The following is a 22,458-nucleotide window of genomic DNA, read 5'->3' on the forward strand; positions in this document are numbered from 1 at the left end:
TGGATTTAAATATTTGGCTCCCTTTAAAGCCAGCAGAAATCTTTTCCTGTTGGGTTGGAGGCCAGATCAATGTGCACAATGTTGGCTTTAGTTGTGCAGCCGTGCCTCTAAGAGTTGTGAAAATCATCCGCAGAAGATCAGCGATTCTGTGTGAGGGTACCTGAACCTCCCTAACGCAAACCTGCCGTGCTCAGGCACTACCAGATACGTGCTGTGTCGGATCGTGCTTTGTTTTGAGACCCTCTGTCAGAGAACCAGATGTGCTGGGATCGCCCGAGTAAAACAACCCGAGTGGAGGCACCCGCACACCTTCCGCAGGGCAGCGCCGTGCCTCTGGCTGAGCATCGCCCTGCCCCGCTGTGTGCTGACAGAGCTGGCCTCAGGTCCGGGCTGGGGGTTTTGAAACGGAGCTGCTCAGCGTATCCAAAGGGCAGATTTATCATTAGGATAAATTCCCTGGAAGACAGCGTTTCATAAGTCGGTGAATTGGCTCGGGGTAAAGTTCATCCGGGCGGCACTTGGGACTGCGCAATTGACCCTTGTGCATCCTCGTAACGAGGGTTCGGGTTCGTGGTGGCAGACAAGATCCATGTACTGGTCTGGCTGCAGCTGCGGGGAGGGCTGGTCACCGAGATTTAGTGGGAAATAATTGGATCAGCCCCTCGGTGTTGTCACTTTGGAAGGAGCAACAAGTTGGGGCCTGGAGGATTCTAGAGCTTGCTTGAAGAAAAAGAACAGATTTCCATGATTTTGTGAGAGAGGGTAACAGCAAACTTCCCTGAAGGATGCAATGCCAAAAGGAAGGCAGCGAGCATCGGGGCGAGCCCGGGCTGTGCCAGGAGCCCAGCAGGGACAGGCAGAAGGGGAGGACAGGACCGGGCTGTGGCTGCCCCCAGTGGAGGGGGAACCGGGGCTGGGGCCATTTGGAAGTCTCTTGGAGAAGGGCTGGGGGACGATCACAGACGTGTTGGAGGTGCTGGGGTCCGCGGGCAGCTCCAGCCCAGCCTCCTGGCTTGTGCAGCCCCATTACAAGGGCACACGTCCCGAAATACCGGGGTGGCACAGACCAGCCCCTGAGCCCCAACGCCCTTGTCTTTGTGCACATAAGGTTTACCTGAGCAGGCTTCGGAGCCTCTGCTGGCTGCCAGACTGCAAAGGGAGTGGGGATGCTCTGGGTCCTGAGCTTAATGAGAAACGAGCACCCCAGAATCTGGCTACAGCTCGAGTCCTGTGTCAGAGGGCAGCATCACCCTGCTCAGCGCGTCAATTCGAAGGGAAATGGCTTGGCTCATTTTGTTTATGTGCATCTGCTGAGTGAGGCTGATGCTGACTCGCAGGCAGCTGCCAGAGGGCTGCTCCCTCCTGTAGGAGACCTTTGATATCTTCAGGCAGGAAGGGGCTCCAAAACCATTTTTTTTTCTGGTGCGGAAACAGCTCACTTGGTGCAAAGATGTCCAGCCCTGGTGTCCCAGGTTCTCCTTCTGGTGACGCTGGTGTTACAGATGAGCTGTGCGTAAGAGTTATGAGGGGAAGAAGCTCTCCGGTAAGATGCTGAGCACATGAACGATCTCATCTCCCCCGGGAGGCGAGCCGGCCCGCGAGCAGATGCTCTAGCAGCGCTCTGAGATTCTCCTTCCCCACCTTGCTTGTGCAATTCAACAAACGCTCCTGCTGCCCACGCTGCAGGGCAGAGAGACGGGATAATATCCTGGCTGCTTCCCTGCTCGCTGCCCTGAGCGCAGAGCACCTCGTGGCTTCGTGCAGAGCTGTCCCCGTGCCCTCGGTGTAAATCAGCGGCCGGGTGCGTGCAGGATGGTGCTCAGCGGGGCCGGAGCCCCCCGAGCTGCTGTGGGACGGGTGTGGGGGCTGCAGCGCCTCGATTTTGCACCCTCTTTTGGTAACATTTTCGGTAAATATCGGCTCTGAAGAAATCACATGTTTGGGCTTGGCGAGAGGTGAGCGGCGCGGTGTTACTGCATCAAGAGGAAATTTCTCGTTGGCTCGGCCCGAGATGGCCGCTTTGTTTGCCGAGCCCTTTCAGCAGGGCTCTGCTGTTCCTGTTTTTGATCAGCGGCGTTCAGGAGGGAAGCCTATAATATCCTTTCATTCTTTCGCTCAGTGCCAGCCCCGGTTCACAAACTCATCTATTTCACACCTTCTAAAGAGCACGAGAACAGTCTGCAAAGCAGCTGCCTTGCTCATTTCTGATCAGAAAGGCTCCGAGGGCTGCGCTTCCTCGCGCGATTGTGGCACCTCTGGGGGGGTTTCCTGTGTAAATGAAACCTCGCTGCAGCTGCGCTCACGGCAGCCGGGGGACGGGAGGGCTTCGCTCTGGGTCTTTGCTTTTAAAATCTCTGCTCGGAACGTGTAAGGTCACGGCCAGAGTGCTGGTAATGTGCACCCTTTTGGCCCGTAAATTCAGGGCATTTAAAGCTAACATGCGAACAGGAATGTGCTTCCAGATGAGTATTCCTGGGCTGCCCGGCTGCTGCTGCACGCGATGATGTGAGACGGGAGGGAGGATAATGACCCTCTGCACCGGGTACGTTGCTGCTGGTAAATCTGGGCCTTCGTCTCATTTAATATTTAAACATCTTAGCATAGAAGTCGGGAAGAGGCAGGTGAGAGCCCCCAGGACGGCGTTGCTCCGTGTGGGCCTTCCCGTGCCAGGTTCTTCAGGGGACTTCGGGGCTGTGCGGAGGCCGGTGAGCTGTGCCTGGTGTTAGCAGTATGAATGGGCACTTGAAGGCTCTGCTACTTTTTTGGCCAGCGTGTAAAATGCGGCAAATGGTTTTGGCACCCGGCGCCTTCAGTAAATCACTCTGAAGAGGCCTGCATGTTAGTGGTGTTCCACAGCTCCCTTCCCAAAACATTATTAAAATAAAGTCGCAGTAATGAGGAATGATTTAAAACAAGTGGCAGGAACCTCCGCGCACACCGGCCCAGCCAGGCACCGGCACACACCTGAAGAAGCCGACCAGGAGCTGTTCCTAAGGCAGCTGCCTTCCCTTTTGGGAACGAGCAAGGGCAAGGAGCCGGTGTCTCTGGTTTGGTTTCTGATGTGGCGCACGGCTTGCCACTTCCAGCAGTCAGCCTGCAGCCCCTGCTCCTGGAAGTGGTGATGAGGACAGGACCTGAGGATGTGCAGGGTTCGCCTCCGCTCCATCAGGAACGGGTCTGTAATTTCTGAAGGCAAACGTTCAGTTGTGGCCCTCAGCAGCACCTCTGTGGGTGCCTCGACCAAAAGACCTGATGGAGCTGGCATCTCCGCCATGCCACCACGCTCAGCCTGTGCACACTGGGCAGGCACCGAGGGGAGGTGACCTGGGCGGTGGTCTCACTTCCTGCAGCACCTTGGCATTTCTTTGGCACCTCGCTCCAGGCGGGGGCTGTCTGTAGGGCATTCCCCATCTCCCAAAAGCACGGGCGCTTGGCCAAAAACGGCAACATCCCCCCAGGGTATGCATCCCTGAGATGCCCACAGAGCAGCAGGGTTAAAAGGTGACATCCTACGGGTGCGTTCAGGGCGATGACAAACCAGCCGTGCTGCCTAGCGAGCCTCCTGGCATCGTCAGCCCCCTCACCACACTGCGGGCGGAGGCGGCTGAGATTTTTCGGGTGTGACAGAGCAGGGTGCTGCTTCGGGAGGTGCACGAGGAAGCCTTTACGTGGCCGGTGGTGCAGTCAGTGGGGCTGTGGGAGTTGCTGGAAGGCAGCAAAGCTCACGTCGCTGGGGCGCTGGGAGAGCAGGCGGAGGAGAGCCCGAGTGCCAAGGGGCCTCCTGGAGAAGCTGGGCTCAGGAATTGTTCCAGCCTTAACTCAGGTTCTGCTCGGCTTCTTGGCCGGCGTGTTGCTGCCAGCAGCACTGCTCTGCTCCTCATTGCCCATGGCTAGTGGCCCCCCTGCCTTGCAGGGAGCCGTGTAGTGCCAGGTCTCTCTTCTCAAGCAGCTCCAGGCCACTCGTGCCCTTCAGCACTTTGTCCCTCTGCTGCGAGGTGCCGGCAAGCCGAGCCTGTTTCGGTGGAAATTCAGCACTGCTGAACCTCCAGCTTCTGCTCCCTCTTCCTAATTAAAGCAAAATTAAATGTCCTGGAAAGCCTCATCTGCCTGCGAGCAGTCTGCCTTTTGTTTATCAGATCCAGACTTCTCTCGATTTCCCATTTATTTTTATCTACCAAGCTTTTAGAACTTCATTAATATTTTTTTAAATGGGTTTAAATGAAGTAGAATACGGAAGTGTGATGTCTTGAGCTCTTTCTGCAGGGAGGAAAACTTCAAAGTTTTAGCGTGTATATATTACAAAGAACTGGAAATCCCTTTCTTGACTTGTGTGTACAATATCTGAGGCAACCCTGCGATTTGATTCAAGCATAATTTTTTACGGTTTACTGTTTAATTTAAATCAGTGTGGTATGAATTACGTTACTGGTGAAAAATGAGCTTTTGTTGAGATAAATGCTTGCCATCATCTTGAAAGTCTTCTTCTGTTTTGACATCTTTACTTGATGTTTCTCTGCGCGGGGACCCGGAGCTGTGCGAGCTCGGGGCCGGGGGCTGCGTGGAGGGGAGCGGGGCCAGCGGGGCGTCCTCGGCATCCTGCGTGCTCAGCCTCGAGGCTCCCAAACCCCGCGGTGCCCCGGCTTTGTGGAGCACGAGATGCTTTCGTGGAGATCACACCCAGGAGCACAGCGAGTACCAGCACCGCATCCCTGCTGTGGCTGCGGGGCTCTGTGCGTGCCGACGGCTGCGCGGCCGCCTCCGATCCGCGCTCAGCTGGGGCTCGGCTGCCCTCAGCACTGCTGGCCGCAGCCCTGCACAGCCCGAGTCCTCCCGCAGAGCTGCCTGGCAGGTAGGAAATGCTCGCTGGTGGTGCTGGGCTGGCTCCTACAGCAGCGGGTAGCCACGGGCAGGCCTTCTGGAGGCTCCGTGTAGTTCAGGTGTGCTCCCAAAATTCAGATGCGCAAAGGCCGTGCCATAATCCTGCCTCCTTGGCTTTGGAAACGGAGTGGGGCGTTTTGGGGGAGCAGCCTTGTTCCGGGCCATCTCTCGTGCTCTCTGTCCAGTCACCCTGCACATGGCACCCTTGGGTGCTGGGGGGCCTCAGGGTGCTCCTTCCACGGGAGGAGATCCCAAAAGGTCCCTCTCCATCTCCGATGCCCGAGCGGCTCGGGCTCTTGACACCTGAGGATGCCGTAGTTCTCTGATCCTGTGGTCATTTAACAGCCCCACGAATCAAAGCACAGGCTTTTAGGAGCAGTCTTTTCTCCAGTCCCTGCTCCCTTCCCACCAGTTTGCTCTGGCTGGGGAACTGGCCGTGAGCTGGGCACTGCACAGCGCGGCTCCCGCGGGGCCGCTCCTGTGGCCCCAACCCGGCCGGGTTTGGCTCGGCTGCTGGTCCCATCAGTTCCCTGTGCTGTGACCTGGTTTTGTCTGACACGTTTCTCATTAACTCTTTGTCAAATCACCAGGAAGCCTGGTTAATTGCAGGCAGAGTGCTGAATTTATGAGTTCATCTAGGCTTCGTGTCTACACATTGACAGAGGTGTTTCTCTGGATGAAATCTTTTTCTCTTCATTTTGCAGCAAGAATGGACTTTCTGTTTCACTTACTTCTGAAAGTCATAAATTGTAGCGATCCCTCCCTCCTCTTTATTTGAAAGAAACACAACAAAACTTCATGGCAACAGTTTATTGCTCTAAATCAGCTTGTGGGTCATTAAAGCAAAAGGAAAAAAAAAAAAAGGAGGGGGGGGGAAATCTCCCTCTAACTCCTGCCAAATAAAATGCGTACATCAGCCAAACTGTCAAAGGCAGATCCTGCAACTATGGGATGAGAAGGTTTATTACACTTTCAGCTTCTGGGGAGGGATGTTATAGCAACAGGACGCTGGGTCACTGATGGCAAACTCATGGTTGCTTCGTTTCTTCATGCACACTAGGAATCCATTAAGCTAACTGACGACAGATCCCTAGGCATTCCAGTCCTACAGCACACCTCTGCGGAGGCCAAATGTTGGACTCTGCCCATTAAAACGTGAAAGAAACAACCCAACAGAGAGCCCACAAATTAGAGAAGCAGGAAACCTCAAATGATGTGCAAAAAAAATGGTTAATGTTCAAGAGAATTTTTCCATAACTTTTGCTTCATAACTCAGCATCTCTGATCTTAATAAATTACGAGACAGAGCCCCTGCAAGATCAATGAGCCCTTTGGATTCGAGTCCTGAAGCTGTTCAGCAGAAAGCAGATGAGGCTGCAGAGCGAGCCCTGGGCCATGACAACCATTTCCTCTTGGCTGGCTCGAGATGAGCCTGAACCACAGCCGCGGCCAGCGGTCGGCTCTGGGTCCAAGCTTCGTGTCTCTGCCGCGGGCCAGGCTGAAAACTTGTCATCCAAACCAGCATGAAGGTGCATTTGTTTGAAGCAAATCGACTGCAGAGGAGAGGGATGGGGGCTTCGGGGTGGGAAAAGAGACGGTGCTCCCTGGAAGGATAGCGAATGTCTCAGCAAAACGTCCTCGTGGCACCGCCACCAGCCGGGACGCGGAGCTGGGAATTCTTGGATGAAGACAAAAGAGCAGGGAGGTACCTGGGTTAATAAATCCAGAGCACGCCCTGAGCTTGCCATCTGCAGCAGAGGGAAGGGGAAAAAGATGAACTTGGTTTGACACGGTCAATGAAAATAAAAAAAAAGGCGATGAGAAACCCACAGCAAGGTGCGGGATGGCTGGGACAGGATGGATGGATCAGGCTGAGCAGAGGGCAGCGAGGCACTGGAGGTGCTCTCGCACTGATGGAGCTGATGAGAGTGCCCACGGGCTGCAGTCCAGATGAAAGCTGAGTTTTCCAGCAGATCGACGAGTGCATGTGTCTGTCTGTCCCAGACAGCCTGGAGATTAGCTCAGGGAAAAGGTGAGGCAGCCAAATGTGCTCCTGCCCCGAGCACAGCTCTGGGGCCGTGATGCCGCAGTGCAGGCTGTGGATGAGCACGATGGTAACGTGTGCTGTCCCCAAAGTGACCACAACACCGAGAGACAATGGGTTTGGGCATTAAAAATATTACCAATTGCTAATTTTAAATTTATTTTCCCTACCCTTTCCTCATTCTCCCCCCTTTTTCTCTTTTTCCTCTTCTCTGATAATGTCTTTTAATGTCTGAGCCAAATTATCCCCCCGAGATGCCTCGGAACAACCTCGCTGATGTCAGAGCTGGGCTGAGCAAGCAGAAGTACAACCAACGCTTCTACGCCACCAGCTCCAACTCCTGCAAATTCCACGTGTGATTTTCTGGCTTTGTTTTGGTTTTCTGTAGCTTTTTTTTTCTATCCCTTTTCCTTTTGCAATTGGACTTCTTTGGAGCATCGGTTACCTCTCAGTGCTGCCGTGCTTCTAAACACCCACAAATGAGTCACCCTCGTGCATTCCAAACACAAGCCCTCAACAGAAAATCTTTTTTTTTGTTACTGTCAGTGACTTGCAAACAGCTGGTTTGAAGAATTTCGGCAGAGGAAATTTCTGATTTTCTTCTGGTCTAAACTGGAAGAAGATGTGGTAAAAGGTTTCGGTTTGTTTTTCTGGAGGTTTTTTAGGGCAGGGGAAAGAGGAGCTTAGGAAATTCTTTGTGTGGACACGTGTTTGACAGAGGTAAAATGACGTCATGGATAATAACTTGCAATTACTGTTGTTTTTTTTTAGTATTTTTAAAATTATGATGTACATTTCATATAGAACATCAAAAAAGTGTGTGCATGTGATCTTTATCTCGCTCGAGGTGTCAACCACAAAGAGCTGGACCGGCAGCGCTCGGAGCAGGTGCTTCCACCGCACCTGAGACAAAGCGTCCTTTTCTGCCAGCTTGACATTTTGTTGGACAGATACTGAAACATCCTGGAAAACTAACATGTAAGGGGTTGTGCAGGATCATGGGTACACAGGAAAAAATAAAAAAATAAAAAAAAAGGTTTAATCAGGCAGAGAAAGTTCCTTGAAAATTAGAAAGCTGGATAAAGCTGGATGTGGAAGACTGCCATGGTGTAAGGCTGTCTGCTGTTTTAGTTGCAATTGCAAAGTAAAGATGTGTTAGCATAAGTCCTAGGAAATTCACACGGAAAAAAGAAAGCCTTTTCCTTCTGTACCTAAGGGGAGAGGAAAGCTTTTCTACCTATTGCACTGCGGTCAGCCAGCAAGTGGTAACTGACTGCTGCCAGTGATCTGCCTCTTCTGCCTCTCCAACAGCCCTTTTGTTTTCCAGTTTTTGTTTTTCCATTTGTTTTTTACCCAAAGCAAGGAAGGCATGCCGCAGTGTCAGGGACGGCATCGTGCAAATTGCCTTCCAGTGACACCGCCGGGCCTCGGCTCGTGAGACTTTGTTTTATTTCCAGAGTGCAGTGAGTGTGTGAGAAAAACAGGGGCTCGAGTTCTCAGGGTTTGTACGGACTCGTTCTTTCTCATTCTGATCTGTGAGATCTCACACCCCCAGTTTGGGTGCTAAAGCTCCACTCAGATGAAACCACAGAGTTTCAGGTGATTTTTAGCTAAGACAGGACCTCGCTCAGGCAGCGCTGGCAAGCCTTGTGCGGGGGCCTGCAAAGCAGCTGGTGAATGGGAGCTGAATTCTGCTTTCTTCCAGAGCTATCTGGAGTATCTGCCCCTAAATAACTCCAGAATATGGAAGAGGGCACCTGAAACACATGGCTACAAACCAAAAGGGGATTTGCCATCTTGCTGACTGCTGCTGTACAGACTGATGGTGCCGGGGGTTATCTGGGTGCTGCCTGTCCCACTGGTCAAACCCAGAGGCCCTACACCCACGCTGGTTGATGGCTTCCAACCAGTGTCCGAACATGGACAGTTGGTCCTGGTTTTGCTGTCCAAACAATGTTTTCCAGCTTTCCCTGGGAGCCGTCACCCCTTCCCGGTGAGCTGTGTCCCTGCAGGTGCCCCTGGCTGCCCACCACCCGTCGCTAATTTGGGGTCAGCAGGGCCAGGGCCAGGGCTTTAATCCTAGCAGCAGTCAGCAGCGTCAGCCAGCCTCCGTGTTCCTAGAGGGTCCCTGAGATAAAACAGAAGTTAGTGTTATTGTAGCTTGAGTAAACTCGGTAGAGTTGTTCAACCCACGTTAGGAACGCTGTTATTTTTTCATTTTTTCTTACAAAGTCCAAACTGCCCTCACCAGCTTCCTCTGACGGTGCTGCCTTGTATCAGAGAGGAGAGCTACAAAGAACCGGGTATTGAGAGCCTCGCTAGGGCAGAGCAGGGGCTGTCCTGTGCCCTCGCTTCCCCTTGGAGTCACGAGAGAGTAAATTCAGCACGTGCAGGTGGCTCTCCTGGAAAGCGGAGGTCCCCGAACAAATGCAGGCAGTTTTGAGGAAAGCACCTACGTGAAAATAAAAGACAAACAGCAACGAAACACAGCTGTGAGAGCCCTCTGCACGGGGTGCGCCCTCAGTTTGGATTTCTGTATGTTTAACATTGGACAGAAATTCCAAACCTGGAACAAACCCATGGCACCGGGTGACATTTGGGGAAATGGTGAAAGATTTGTGCTTGCTGTCCGGGAGGTGTCCCTGACCCCTTCCTCTGCCCCAAAACCACCGAGGGAGCTGCAGGAGCAGCGGCTGCGTGTGTGCCATGCACGGGCACAAGGAGGGGCTGGCAGCTGCTGCCTGCCCTGACGGCAAAGCGGAACGAGGTGAAAGTGAAACCAGCAACTGAGAATTTGCTCACATAAACCCGAATTTGCTCATATAACTTTTACACGGCTGCCAGCAGGAAGCGTCTCGCGATGCAGCCGCTGCTTTCAGCGGGGAGCGCGCTTCCATCTGCAGCAGCTCCGCTCCAGCAGCGAGCCGGGGCACTGTGGCAAAGGACGTTGCCTCTGCAACTCCTCTTTTATTTATCCTGGAAGCTGGAATGTGAGGAATGAGCAAGGCAGGGCTTTCTGGAAGGGGAAAGATGATGTTTTGTGGCCAAGACAGTTGAATTAAAGCTAAACTCAATCGCCGCTTCTGCTGCTGTGTCCTGAGGAAGTCATCGAAGGCAAATTTGCCTGAAATGGCCACTGCTGGGGTGCACCCCAGAGAAACCTGTGCCAGGACTGAGGTGTTAAGTGAAGCACGGTATCACCCCCGAGCAGTCCGGAGGCAGACCTCATAAGCGTGGGCTGAACGCGAGGGATCGAAGCCTGCGAGGCTCCGTGTGCGAGCCCAGCTCTGCAGCCTGAGCACAGTGTGCACACAGGGAGCTGAGCTGAAGAGCATGGGCAGCGTGGTACTGAAACCCCTCACACGGGGATAAAATAACCCTGGGCATTTTCTTCACTGTTAGCAAAGACAGGGCCCATCGATGCACCTGAATCTGCCAGGCCTGGCTGGTGAGCAGCAGCCTGAGTGTTCCCAGGCAGGGTAGGAATGAGGCTGAACACAGGGCTGTTCCTCCTACCAGTTCTGCCCCATCCAAACAGTAATTCTGGGGGGGAAATGCAGGATTTCCCTGAAGATTCAGTGCCATGGTCTGAATTGGAAGCAATAAACCAAGAACTGAGGATGTGATTTTCCCTTTGTGCATTTTAATGCAAGTAGCTTGAGATCAGAGGTTGGTGCTGGAGGAGGCAGGGTGGGGACCTCCAGGAGGGCTCAGGGACCTCCAGGAGGGCTCAGAGCCACAGGTGCTGGCAGCACGGAGCAGTTTGATGGCCTTGGCATTACAGTGAATGCATTCAGAGAAGTCGATCTGTTTGGCTTTAAGCTGATGTGAATACTGGAAGCGTGCTTTTGTCTCCATATCAGTTGTAGTCCTGAGCTGGTTACTCATGGAGAGCTCTGGTCGAGGTCCTTGGAGGTTCTTCTAACTGGGAACTTGTGATCATGGCTGAAGAGCTGCTTTAGCCCTGCCAGGCGTGTCTATCAGTGTTACCTGCCATCGTGCCTTGCTATTCCTTGTTGCGAAATCTGCACTGCAAATAATTCTCCTTTCTTTCTTCTTTCTGCATCTACTGTTTGATATCAGATGACCCATGTGTTCCTTCCTCTTGTTCTTCTGCAGATTGCTGATGACCTGGGAAATGAGAAATTCTGCATTGATGCCAGCCAGAGCGGAGCTGGGAACTGGCTGAAGTACATCCGCGTGGCCTGTTCCTGTGACGAGCAGAACCTCGCCGTGTGCCACATTAACGACCAGGTAATGACTTCGGCAATTAGCCAAATTAACTGCTGCGTTCACCCATGTGGGCTGTGCGGTGGCAGCACCCGTGTCATCTTCCAGGCTTTGGCTCCTCTCGCGGTGGGGAAGGTTGTGTGAAATGTTGGCACCTGCTGGGAGGCGTAGGTTATGGGACTGAAGCACAAAGGAGGCAAATGGAAACCACTGCTCAAACCCGTAAAAAGTTCATGCCACAAGTTGTCAGTGCTGGGCACATGGCTGCAGGCTGTGAACGCAGGTTTTGTCTGTATTTTAGAGGGGATGAGAGTGGGGGATGGATTGGGAGTCTGCAGAGCAAAGAGTAAAAACCCAATGGGCACACTGGGGAAAGGCTGGTGGAGCAGGCGGGGGCAAGGGACATCACGGGGGTGGAATGGTTTTGATAATGGTAGTCCCAAAGACGCAGGAACCTTTCCTCTCTGCGCAGATGACAGGGTATTCCAGGGATTAAAGGGCTATTGTTTCTAACGTTGTTTGAAACATAAAACCAAAACTGGATTCAAGACGAGCAATCCAAGTTGGGAATTTCACAAACCTCAAATTGAGTACAATTCAAATATAAGTTACTGGTTCAGACCTAGCTTAAATGAGAAATGCAGTCATGTTATTGCCAGCTTGCAAACAGGAGGCATATTTGGATGCACACAAAAAAAGACTTGGGGATGGAAAACCAAACTTCTAAAAAGCCCAGTAAGAAAGCTGTACTGCGAGGGATGCTGGAGGGAATCTGGAGTGAGCCAGCTCTTGTCAAATGAGAGCAGCTCGGGCTGTGCCGAAGTGTCAGCCCGCTTTGTGACCTTAGTTCCTGTTGTAAAATGCTTTTACATCATTTAACTTTGGACGCAGAAAGAAAAATACAAAAATACCGCAAATGTTCCCAACTCAGGCAACCTAGAGGAGATGGAGGCACAAAGCTCTGAATTTCAGCCCGCCTCGTTGAAACGAGCTGCTGATTGCTTCAGTGCCCACTCACCACTGCTCACAAGTGCTCTTACGGCAAGGAGCCCTCCAAGCAAGAGCCAACATTTATCATCAGCTCCTCGTCTTACACCGCGAGGGGCTCTCCGTGGCACGCGGGGCTGGCTCCTGCCTCTCGGCTTCAGGGAATGACAGGGTCGGTGTCTCAGCAGCCCTCCCGCTTCCCCTCGCCGATTAGCGAGGTCTGGGGCCGTGCTGGACGCTGCGGGGCCTCCTGCAGGTCCCCGGGACAGCAGTCTGGGTCTGCACGGTCCCCTTGGGGTTGCTGTGTCGGCAGCATCGCTGTGCTGCCTGCGTTATCTCGCGCTTTCCAGCAGTTATCGGTTGTGTCCAGTCAGATACGGGCACTTCTTTTCTGCTCAGTCTGAGTTCCGAGCACTTTTTGCCCAGCGTTCATCCTGGAGAAAGGGCGATGAAGCTGTTAGGGGAATTTTTTACCAGCAGCAGTAGGAAGGCACAAATATTAAAGGGCAGAGGAAAAAAATCTTTTTAATTTGCGTTTCTTAAAACAATTTAGAGTGAGGAAAGAAAAGAAGTAGATATATTCTTTTGACATGAATTAACATTTCTTTTTAAAATGTTAATTTGGCTGCTGGCTTCTCCCAGGTACTTATAAATTAAGGGTTGCACACATACATAAATTTTGCCAGCAACCTGAAGGCTGTATCACGTTTTATTCTCAGCCCAGTCCCCTGCATGTCCTTCTGTCCTTGTCCCTCATCTGGAGATGTTTGGTGCTGCATACTTTTAGTGCATGCAGCAGGCTGACTGGGAAGAACAGCTGTTTATCATCCACACTCATCTTCTGTCCTTTGCTTTTTCTTTGTACTGACCATTCTTTCATGTCCTCTCAAAAAATAAACCCACTAAAACTTCAACAAAAGGGGGTGCATAGCAGGCAAACGGCTTTTCAGAAGGAATAAAAAGGTGCAGAATATAAAGAAATGGTAGCAAAGCAAAATGTTTTCTCCCCCTCAGCTTTCTTCCCTGGAAGACTGGGGAGTCTTAGGTCAGGCCAGTGGGATTGAGAGAATCCAGGGTAAGAAACACGGTAGGTGGTGGTAATGATAACTGGAGGCACTGGGAGCTCAGCTGGGTGAGGAGGAAAGGCCAAGTCAGGACGTACTTCTTCCTAAGCAATTGATTTTGAGAGCCTATGGACTCAACTGAATGGCAGCAGTACTTGGAGCAAGCAGCAGCATGTTAAACTCAGGGCAGATTTTTCTATTTTATTTATGGAGGAGATGATTTAGCCGCGTTGGTTCTGGAATTTCCTATTCATTCCTCGTTTCCCTCACTGCTACACAAAACCAAGGCTCTTGACTTCGCAGGAAACCTTCTGGTGTCAGCTGATGGTTGCTTCTGGTAGTGAAACTCAGAACGATTCTTCTGCGTGATGCTCCAAAGGCTAAGGATGGCCGGGGGTGTTCCTGGTTGTCGCAAAAACCAGGAGTGTCAGGTGCCAACACAGCTGGAGAAGGGACATGCCAAACACTGCCGAGTCTGTGTGGCTGTGAGCTGAGCCCTACTTTCATCAAATTCTGTCACAATTTGCAAGTAGCCCTTGGTGCCTTTTGGATACCGGGCCCTGTATTTGAAACTTCAGACACTTTAAATAAAATTAATGGATTGTAAAAGCAAATTCTTCATCCTGGCCGTAAGAAGCATACATTTTCAAAGGCACTGTAGCTGGTAGAACCGCTGTGGCCGGACCTAGCTGGAGATACAAAACGTTTTCACACAGCATCACTTCTGATTTAGCCGATACCAACGTGAGTTTCCTCCTGACAAACAAGGGGGAGAGCTCTGCTTGTGGCCAGGGCTGCTGTGTGCTTTAAAAATGAATGCCCACGTTCTGCTGTGTGATATATTTAGAGCACCAGCCTCAGCCCTGCTCCCCCGTGCACCAGCACCCAGGGCAGCGCGGGGCGGCTGCGAGCATCCCGCGGGTGCGAGAGCAGAGCTGCGGCCCTGCACCGGGGGCTCCCGAAGCAGGAAACCTGCTGCGAGCGGCGTGAGCAAGCACTGCAGGGTCCTACCCAGTGCTACCGCCTGCTGCTGTTCCTTCCAACCCTCCTTAATTTCACCTTGTTAGCAGGGTGCCTTTTTTTTTTTTTTTTTTTTTCCCCCCTGTAACAGGGACTCAAAAAAATAGGGAGAAAGGGTTTATCTTCGCTGGTCAGGAAGCATAAAGATTTATTTTCTGTTTGTACATGTGCAAAGGAAAGAAAAGCCTTGCAATAAAAGATTACCCACAAAATAACTAAGCAGCATTGTGTTGATGAGAGCCAGGACAAGCTTTTAATCAAAACCATTTGCTTTTCAGGAAAAAAATAAACATGTTTACATGGGGAGAAGGTCCTCTGCGCCTTCTTCTTCTTCTTTTTTTTTTTTTTTTTTTTTTCTTTTCACAAATAGACCACATTCTGTTCTTCTTTACATTCCTGTAACTCGGGAACAATCCCAGGAATATCCAGAGATTTTTTTCTGGATTTTTTAATGAAGTAATTGGCAACAGAATCTGCACCTCAGAATGTTTTTTTTTGTTTGTTTTTTGTTTTTTTAAATTAATAGATTAAAATGCTGAGAGGTTAGGGACATTTCATTAAATATTTTTCAGTAATGAAATAATTTTCAAATGCAAAATAATGTTAGCCAGTTTCCTTTATATTTAGTCTCATTTGATAGGTATTTGAAAAGAACAGAAGATCCTTGTTTGCCTGAGATGCCTGTGTTTCTAAAGGAGGGCTGGAAAAGGATGGTAGAAAAATGAAACGATTTGGTGAATGCATCTGGAAAATGATACATGACTTCTGTTTTATTTTTTCGTGTCGCTACTGCTGCCTTCATAGGGCAAATACTTCAGCAGTTTAGCTGTACTTATTCAGGAGACTGTAATATTAAACAGAGTATATGTAATAAATATAATAGCCATGAGCTTGCTTTCAGTATGATAGCTGCTGCTTTTGTTTGTGTTACATATATTTTTTAAAAGGGCTAGCAGGAGTTACGGTGCTGGAAAAAAAATAGGCCTCTGTTTAATAAATCAATCTCGTGTGTGTGTATATAATACAGATTTTTTAAAATATATTTTTACATACATAACCTCATACTGTGAGTCTGTGTTCAGGATTCCTTGCTATGTAATACAATGCCTTAAAAAGAGGAAATAAAAAGCAATGTGGTGTAGTGGAGACAAAGGGAAGGCTACTCCAAAGGAGGAAAACGGCTGAACAAAAGCAAAATGTGCAGTCCCGTCCTGGCCAGAAATGCACGAGGCCAAACTTTTTACGTATTTACTCCTCCTTGAGCCAGGCAGCCGCAGAGATAGGTCTGAGCGTGGCCTTAGACGAACAGTAGGTAGAAACATTTGCCTTGTTGTTTTATTGAATTTTCGGATAGTTAACTACTTGCCAGGCCAGCAAAGCAGCAGCTTTTTAGCTCGCTTTAAATTGTCTTTGTGCATCCCTTCCATGGCACGCTGATGCAATTAGTGGGTGTGTTTTTTGATCTTTAGGTAAACACTGCAGCTGTTCTCTCAGTTCTCTAATGCTCTTTTTGCCTGAAGTACAAACGTGTTACCGCGCTGAAGCTAAGATAAATAGTAGACATAACTCATGCAGCAGGTAAACAGTGCTGTTTCTTATGAAAGATACTTAAATAATGAGATAATAACGCGGGTGTACTTTTCTCACTTCATGTGTTTCATCTCCATCTCTTGCCCTGGTACTGGAACCAGTTAAACAATTACCACATCGCTTCTGAGCCGTGGCCGCCTGTCTCGGGAACACTTTTTCTCAGAGAAAAGATGTTCAGCTTGGGTTCCTCTGTGCTCCGCTCCGAGGAGATCGGCGTGCTGCGGTTCTGCGTTATCAATACTTTCAGTAATTGTTCCAAATTGCTTTGTTTTGCGCTGCGAGATGTTGGAGCCAGAGCCAGCTTTCTGTGACACCAAGTTTACGTCCGCAGGAGTAGTTACAGGGCAGAGCTGTGGATCGAGCCCAGACTAGGAAAAAGATTCCCCTGTTCTTTCCTTTCCTTTTTTTCTTCTGTCTTTAATTCTCCGTGCCTAGAAAGCAGAATAATTTTTATAAAAATAAAAATGTAGTATTTTCAAACTTCTGTTAGAGCATTACCCAAAACTGAGTTATATTATTAACTGTTTTATGTTTAACTAAAACTTACTGATAAATATGAGAGATTGCTGATTTAATATTTATTTGGTGCCCTTTTGTGGTGAGAGAAAGAAATGATAATGTGTGGAATTTTTATCTAAATGATGGATAGAAATGATATGAATGTAAATGTTCTGTTGGATTGGTAAATCTGATCTTTTTCAGTGCACAACAAATAAAAAAAGGAAAGGAAGCACAGCAGTAGTTTTAATTAATTCAGAGCATCAGTAACATGATTGCAAGATGAAGTTAATTATTATAATGAAATGTTTGATGAAATTAATGTGACTCCAGCAGAATTCAACTTTTTCCTGATAATTAATGAAGCTTGCAGTGTATTTCTTGACAGACTGTTTGCAGCAATGTGTTTATATACAGTAAGGTACTTTGTTCTAAAAACAAACAGGAGGGATAAAGGAGTTAAGGTTATGATATAGAGGTTATTAACCATTAACATTAACCATTTAATATTATAATTCTGATGGATTTTTCCCAGGTAAAATTCATGAATGTATTTGTGAAGAACTAGGCAGACCTTTTAGATTGTTGTTTGTATCTCAGTGCTGATTAGGTTTGGGATTACGAGCTGAAAGAGAAATGATCATTAATAGCTATATTGAGTTATTTTCTTACTTCTCTTAGGTAGCTCCAAGTGCTAGTGTGTTATGAGTTCTGTTTTACTGAGCCAAGCTCTAAGGTCAGTGTTTGTTCCTAGTCTTTTTTTGTTTTGTTTTGTTTTTCTTTTTTTCTTTTATTTTATTTTTTTTTTTTTTTTTCCCCAGGCACATTTACCATTAAGCTCAGTGTGGTTTGGTCCTGATTGAAGCTTGTCTTGCTGAACAAGCGGGCAAGGAAAAGTGCGAATGAAAAAAGGAATGAGAGGAGGGAGAATGTTATCTAATTCCTTGTTTGCAGTGGAATCTGCAGGAGTGCAGCCCCACAGTCGGTGCTGAGAAGTTCAGGGCCATCTTTCAGAAGCGCCCCCAGCTCCTTCCAGCTGCAGCAGGGCACCCGCCTGCCCTCGGGTTTGCTCTGAGGGGTGCTGGTGGCACCTCCAGCGACCCAAGCCCAGGTTTCGTGATCGTGCCCGGCTGGAGCGGGTGTGTGTGTGTTTGGTGGGTGAGTTAGTTACAGAGCAGGGCAGTGTTGTGCTGAGTTGTGCTGAGGGCTCTGCCAAGTGCAGGGCTGGGTTTCTGCTCGGTTTGGGCCGTGTTGTGGAGCCACCAGCCCGCGGCGTGTTCTCAGACACAGGGTGGCCGTGCCACGGCGTGGCTTGAGGCAGAGATTTTGCATTTTTGTTGGGTGGCTCCGCTCTGCTTGTACACACGCCGTTAATATTTCGATTAGCCGGCAATTGAAATCGCAGGGCTTTCCGAGCGTGCTTCAGAGAGGATCAGCGCGGGCAGCCGGGGCGATCAAGCGGCGAATTCAGCTTATCAGAAAGGGGCTCTGCCAAGCGCCGTCAGCCAGGGCCGCCTCAGGGCCACCTCGGGGCTGCCTCAGGGCCTCGGGGCCTCGGCTCCGCTCCTCGGGGCCGTGCCGGCCGGCGGAGGGGCCGCGGGGCCGGGCTGAGGGGAGCCGGGGCTGAGGGGAGCCCCGCGGGCCGGGGCCGTGCGCGGGCGGAGCCTGCCCCCTGGCGGGCCGGGCCGGGCCGGGACAGCGGTGCTCGGGCGGCGCCGAGGAGGAGCCGGGGCAAAAAGGGCTCGGGGCTGCCAGGGGATGTCCCCAGAAAGAACGTGATGCGTTGCTACTCAAGGGAGTGCAAATAAAACTTGAAGTTAGTCACTGCTACCTGCTGAATTCTCGTGGCGGTGTTTGGAAGAGGACAGGGTGCAGCGTGCTCGCACGGAAGGCATCTTGCCACTGAGCTCCTGCTGCTGCTTTTTTTCACGTTTTTTTGTGCCGAGGATTCTCAGGAAGGCAGCTCCCGGCTCCAGGCACCGAGTGCTTGCACCCTGCTGACCCACAAGGCGCACCGATGTGGGGGGCCGGCAGCACCAGGAGCTGGCTCAAGCAGGCTGCGGTCAGCAGGCTCCTTCCCGTGTACTTGGCTCTTTTCTCTCAAGGCACAAGGCCAGTGGGGTCCGCTCTCATGTCACCCATCGGTCACTGGCCATGCTGCCCTGGGCCCTCTTTGCTCTGGGTGTAGGACAGCACAGATGAGGGCATGGTGGGTGTGTGCATGTATCAGACGAGGTGCTATGAAAACACGCACTGATGAGTTGATGCCTGGCAACCTTACACCTTGCTGCACCTTGGATAATGCTGATTTCTCTCCTGTATTTTTTTTTTCCAAAGAAATGCAGCCTTGGAGTAGAATACACTGGTTCAGGACACCCACATAAGGCCTGGATATCATTTAAACCATGTTCTACGCAGTTTAAATGTGTATTTAAATGGTGCACACAGCTGGCGTGAGGTCTCTGCCCTTGTCTGAGTTCTGTTTCCATTCCGGGTTTGTTCTGCAGTGCAGCAGCAGAGGTGCAGGAGGCCAGCAGCGTGTCCTCGTCACACCTCAGGACACACAGCTCCACTCGGTAGGCAGTGGGTGTGAGCGAGGATAAACTGCTCAGGTGCTGTCATTAGGAGTCAGATCCTCAGGTTGTATGTGGGAGTAATCCACAGAATAATGGTGTGAGGGCTGCTAATTCCACTCTGTAATCATTAGGCCAGTTTCAGCTTAGAGAAGCAGAGATTTAGCTGCGTCAATTCCATCAGCTTGATTTTCCCTTTGCTGTAACAAACACACACGAAGCTTAGAGGAGGTAGGAAAAACAATTGGAAGATTTTTGTGTAATATAAATGAGAGAGGCTGTTACTGTAAATACTACTTTATGGTCCGAACTGCATGAAACTCTGACATGCACAGAGTAAAATAAAGGCAGGAAAAAAAGAGCTCTCAGCAGCAATTATGCAAATCAAGTGACAGCCTCCCCTATTAGCTGGAATAATTTGAGTTATTGGTTAAAAATGTAAAATGCAAGTCTTTGCATATTTAACATGTCTCTCAATTTATTTATTTATTTTTTTTTTGTTTCTGATTCCCAGATCTATTATAAAGTTATTAAAGAAATTGAGCCAGGAGAAGAGCTCTTGGTGTATTTGAAGGAAGGTGGTTATTCACTTGGGAACATGGCGCCCAGCATGGAAGGTAAGGCCTCGTTTTGCAAGCTAGGACCTTTCTGCACCCCTCACCAGCCAACCTAGGAATGTTCAAGAACCCCAATTAGTGCTGAACTGGGACAAAAACCTGACCTGGTGCCCACCCCTTGTGCAGCTGTTCATATTTTCTGCTTATTTCCACTCTTTCTCACTGGTGAGAGTAGTTACCTTAGTCAATGATGGCAAACAAGCTTTTATTACCTTCAAAGCATGCAACTGATTCATTTAATTCCTGTCGAGGAACGTTGTGCCATAAAAATGTGCCAAACCATCCCAAGGCTTGCAGAACTCTGGTCTTTAGAGCTTTGGCTTATGTGGAGAAGGGGACCTGGCAGGGGACGGAAGAGTCATCGCTAGAATTATTACTACAACAAGCACCTCTGAAACCATGAACTGATGTGGTGAAGGGGAAAAGAATGATTATTTTTAAAAGAAAGCTCGTTTTTTTATTACCGCAGTGTCTGTCCTGCCTCGCAGCAAGTTGGTGTTGCCGGACAAGGTGCACGGCTCAGGTGGTTTCCTTGACTGCACATCTCATGTGAAGCAATGTGACAGACTAAGCGTTATTCACTCCTTCATGTATTTTCCTTAAAATAGCCTGATTATTACTGAGTTTCAGTAATCACACAGACTATGTAAAAGAGCTTTATGCTCTCCACATTAGAAGTTTTCTGGTAAGCTAGGGCAAAGAGCAATGTGCTAAGATTTTGAGGTTCTCTTACTACATGAAAACTGTGCTACGTGAAATTCGAGAGGATGTGTAGAGAGGGATGGGGAAGGAGAAGAGTTTGAGTCCTTCCTTTTTCATGGTCCACAAAGATGGCTATAAAATACTTACCTTTTTAATAAAAAGAAAGAAGCATGAAGCTTTCTGCTTGCTATTCTGTTAGACTGTTGAAAGCCTTGAGTTCAAATTTAGTTTCACAAAGAAGAGAAACGTGTTACTGCAGAGTAAGAGTAGCCAGAACTCTCAGGGTAAGGTAACTGGTAGACTGAGGGCTTTGGGAAGGAAGGTCAGACTGAGCAGGTTCTGTAAAAGGCTGTTGGAGGCAGCCAGGAGGAGCTCCCTGGGGACAGGTTGCTGCTCTCCTGTCTTCCAGGGGCCTTGCACGCTTCCCTGCAGTAGCTGGTGCTGGCAGGACACATGGCCTGAAGCAATCTGGCAATCTGAGAGTGTCTCTTGGATATTTTTTTGCTGGTTAAAGTGCTTTTCTCAATATCCATCTGACTCTGGCTAACATTTGGTGTCCCACCTCTTTCACTTCAAGTGACAGAGCTTCTCCGTACAAACGCTCCGCAGTGGAAATGACCTCTTAGGAAAATGAGGAAAGAGTTGCTACGCTGTGCCCAAAAATGTTATAGAAACAAGGCAACAGCACAGGCATGTCTAAAGTAAAAGGAAACTATACAAATTCTTAAATTGTTTATTTGAAAATTGAACTTTTTTCCTGAAATGAGTGCAAAACTCTATCATACTGGAGCAGTCCTCAGTCCTAACCTGATGTGAAGTGCATTGTGATCCATAAATGAAAATCAGTCCAGGCTTGCAAAGTTCTGCAGTATTTTATGAAGTTCTTGGTTTTCCCAACATTTGGTGACAGTGAATGTCGGGGAGCAGTGTAAAAGATGCAGGAATTATCTCAAGCGAAGAGATTTGTGGGGCATGTTATTTGTCTTTTTCTGTTCTTTCATTGAGTTTAGAGCCTGTTTCAGGTTTCTCATTATTATTTGATGATTCATTTCTAAAAATACATTCTCATCTATCAGTCTTTTTTAAACTGTTAGCTGGAACTATTGCTCTATGTGATTAATTGCTGGAATTTGAATTATTTCACCTGGACATCCTACAACACATTTATTTTTCTTTCACCTGTATATGAATATAATGTTCAGATTCAGATTTGCAGTAAAACTCTTTAAGAGTGTATAAGCGATATGAACAATTAGCCTGAAATACTTCTCAGGATCCTCTCGAGTTTGAGGATTAGTGCTCTTTATGAGCAGGCATTGCAGTAGCTGCTGTCTCACTGAGACGTCAGGTTTGGAATTATTTTTTCAGTGTTCTCCCCACAAAGAAGTTAATAATTTTCTTGAGACCGACACACAGACATGAATAATTTCTGTACTCGCAGCCATGGAGTAACACATACCTTTTTTGATGCCAGGGAGAAATCAGAAAGAAAATTTGTCACTGTTTAGCATTTCTGTTTCTAACAGGCTTTTATTTGAGCGAGCAAAAAGTGCTCCTTGTTTTCCATTGTTGTCATTATATAACATTTATCTGTATCTTCCTGGTAACGTCTAGTGCTTTTGCCACATAATTGCTTTCGAATTATAATAGGCCAACATTAAATATTTGACTTCTTAATACTTTTTACTTTCAGTAATGCTATCTTCCTGCTGCCTCGCACCCCCATTTCGATTCTGAATTAACAAGAAAGAAAATGCAAAATTGTTCCACACAAAGATAATTATCATAAAAATCTTTTATCCAAACCCCAGCCAAACACAGCAGACCCCTTATCACTGCAGGAATTTTGAGTAGGGCACTTGAACTCCTTTGAGATTCAAGTCTGGTAGATTAGCATGTAGATGCCACATAATTGTGTTCCCCTTGGTTTCTCTGAAAGCTATTAGGCACTGATTTATTTTTCTGCTACATTCCTGCTTTGTCCTGAGTGTTACTGATGGAACTTAAGATAGACACATATAACCATAGATTTGACAAACAAGACATAGAGAACAGGCAGCAATTTTTTGTTACTGGATTTTTCTTTTCTTTTTATCCCCTTCTCCTCTGTAAGGTACTGAGGCAGGAACCTTCTTTTGAAGGGCAGTATTTTTATTTGTGGTGCTTGAAGAAGGAACAAAAACTTTAATGAGAACTTGTTTTGAAGGGTGATATTTTTTATTTTTGATGCTTAAGGAAAGAAAAAGAACTGTAAT

At 48.8% G+C, this 22,458-nt stretch overlaps 1 protein-coding gene across 15 annotated transcripts in view; it reads left to right on the plus strand.

Moving 5' to 3' along the window:
* Positions 1-22,458, plus strand: part of PRDM16 (PR/SET domain 16) — a 363,626-nt gene that overhangs the window by 301,379 nt on the left and 39,789 nt on the right. For 14 of the 15 annotated variants that reach the window (XM_072027014.1, XM_072027012.1, XM_072027018.1 and 11 more), the window contains 2 exons: positions 11,042-11,176; positions 19,399-19,501. In XM_072027014.1, the coding sequence (XP_071883115.1) occupies positions 11,042-11,176; positions 19,399-19,501 (238 nt within the window). Of the gene's footprint in view, positions 1-11,041; positions 11,177-15,721; positions 15,802-19,398; positions 19,502-22,458 lie in introns of those variants that run through there. The other variant, XM_072027024.1, reaches the window with a different exon arrangement.

The sequence above is a fragment of the Anas platyrhynchos genome, chromosome 22, assembly GCF_047663525.1.
Source record: "Anas platyrhynchos isolate ZD024472 breed Pekin duck chromosome 22, IASCAAS_PekinDuck_T2T, whole genome shotgun sequence".
Classification (NCBI taxonomy): Eukaryota; Metazoa; Chordata; class Aves; order Anseriformes; family Anatidae; genus Anas; species Anas platyrhynchos.